Here is a 2,366-nt window from a genome sequence, read left to right on the forward strand (position 1 = left end):
AAGAAAGAATTTGACAATTGTCTAACAGTGGAATGGATTGTCTCTGAGTTAGTAAGCTGTTTACTGGAAAATGTTAAGAGCAGGCTGGCTAATCACTTTTCAGGCAGGTCTTTACCAGTGCCTGTCTTTCATGAATGTTGTGTTTTGGACTTCTGGTGGTACTATTGGACTTTATGACTGCCAACGTCCTTTCCCCCATTTGTAAAAATTTATGATTCTAAAACTTGTCCAAGGTCACATGGTAAGGTAGTACTAAACCACATGCCAACATCTAGATCTGAGTTCTAACAATGATTCTTTTTAAACTATAGTGATTTAAAGAGATCTTTATGTTGGAGCTACATCTCCCACTATAACATTTATGTTTTGTTTTTCTTAATAAGTGTGACCATGGCTGCTGAATCTGATGTCCTGCACTTCCAATTTGAGCAGCAAGGTGATGCTGTCCTACAGAAAATGAACCTCTTGAGACAGCAGAATTTATTTTGCGATGTATCCATCTATATCAATGACACGGAATTCCAGGGACACAAGGTGATTTTTGCTGCTTGCTCTACTTTCATGAGAGATCAGTTTTTACTCAACCAGTCAAAGCAGGTCAGAATCACCATCTTGCAGAGTGCAGAGATTGGCAGAAAGTTATTACTCTCTTGTTACACTGGTGCACTGGAGGTAAAAAGGAAAGAGCTTTTGAAATATTTGACTGCTGCAAGTTACCTTCAGATGGTACATATAGTGGAGAAGTGCACAGAAGCTTTGTCTAAGTATTTGGAAATAGATTCTTCAATGAAGAACAACAGTCAGAGTGCTGAGATATGCCATTCTTCTTATCCAGAACTAAAGGATGAAGATGAAAATTTAGATAGAGACTGTGAAATAATTGAGATTTCTGAAGATAGCCCTGTAAACTTGGATATCGACGTTAAGCAAGAAAAAGATAATGCTTTGCAACCGACTATACAGGGCTTGTTATTAGACAAAAAAGATATGAAAGCATCAGAGATTTCAGCAGTTGAAATAGGGTATAAAGATGATGAAATTTGCATCTTCAGAATGGATTCCATCAATGTGCCTACTGTAGAAAGTGAACAGTTTTCACAGCCTTGTACCTCTTCTAAAACAAACATATATTTCCCAGAAACACAGCATTCACTGATTAATTCTACAGTGGAAAGCAGGATGACAGAAGTCCCTGGGAATCATTTTCAGGGATTTATTGGTGAAAGTACAGAAGGGAACATTGGTATAACAAATGGACTTCAAAGTTTAGAAGAGGGTTATTCCTGGAGGCACCAGTGCCCCAAGTGTCCGCGAGGATTTCTTCATCTTGAAAATTATCTGCGCCATCTGAAAATGCACAAACTGTTCTTGTGTTTGCAATGTGGAAAAACATTTACACAGAAGAAAAATCTTAACCGGCATATCCGAGGACACATGGGCATACGACCATTTCAGTGTTCTGTGTGTTTAAAGACATTTACTGCTAAGAGCACTCTTCAGGACCACTTGAACATTCACAGTGGAGACCGGCCCTATAAGTGCCATTGTTGTGACATGGACTTTAAGCACAAATCTGCCCTCAAAAAGCACTTGACCTCTGTTCATGGGAGAAGTAGTGGGGAAAGGGCAAACCTTGATGTCATCACAAAAGTCAAAATAGACTATGATTAATAGTAATACACACTTGCTTTGGAGACTTAGATATTATAATCCATTATCTTGAGTTCTGCAAAAATATTCCTTTGTAATTCTGTATTTCCTCTTTGTATGTTTGCTTTTTTTGATCTACTGGCATACTGTGTTTTTGTAATGTCTATTCTTAAAAGTTGTGGGAGTTAATGGAAAGGTTGATGGAGTTCTATTCTGCCTTAAACATCATATACCAAAATATTAGATGATTTTCATAGCCAGCTTATTTGGTGCTTTAAGGAGTATTATGCATATAGGTACTTGGTTAATGTTAACTGTCTCCTGACTAAGGAGCAGAAAGAACTCAATAGTCATTATTTTTCAGATTTTTGATTGAATTTCCAGTGTTAGTGTTTCACACAAGAGCAGCAACCATATTTTACTTGTACTCTTATCTTGGAGACCATTAGAAAAAAAAATCTGAGACTTTGCCAGTCTTAATTCCTTTTAGAATCACTTTTGAGGATTGCAGATGAATGCAAGTGTGATTAATCTTTAGGATAAATATTTTGATTACCTTTATAAATTCTACCACTTTTTCTAACCCAAATAGTTCTTTGAACTTATCTGGTTGAAATTGTAAATGATTAATATATTTCTTGTATGAAATATGAAAAAAAGTCAGTTGCCTTTAGAGAAATTATTCAGCATATCATTTATTTCTGCATGAGTATTTT

At 36.2% G+C, this 2,366-nt stretch overlaps 1 protein-coding gene across 1 annotated transcript; it reads left to right on the plus strand.

The window, feature by feature from the left end:
• The first annotated feature begins 390 nt into the window (after positions 1 to 390).
• On the plus strand, positions 391 to 1,671 carry ZBTB6 (zinc finger and BTB domain containing 6). The gene has a single exon (XM_044661484.1). The coding sequence runs from the start codon at positions 391 to 393 to the stop codon at positions 1,669 to 1,671; it is 1,281 nt and encodes a 426-aa protein (XP_044517419.1).
• Positions 1,672 to 2,366: the final 695 nt, after the last annotated feature.

The sequence above is a fragment of the Gracilinanus agilis genome, chromosome 2 (genome assembly GCF_016433145.1).
Source record: "Gracilinanus agilis isolate LMUSP501 chromosome 2, AgileGrace, whole genome shotgun sequence".
In the NCBI taxonomy this organism is placed as follows: Eukaryota; Metazoa; Chordata; class Mammalia; order Didelphimorphia; family Didelphidae; genus Gracilinanus; species Gracilinanus agilis.

Bases quoted from the DNA above. Each gene is read 5' to 3' on its own strand.
- ZBTB6 (XM_044661484.1), top strand. From the start codon at position 391: ATGGCTGCTGAATCTGATGTCCTGCACTTCCAATTTGAGCAGCAAGGT.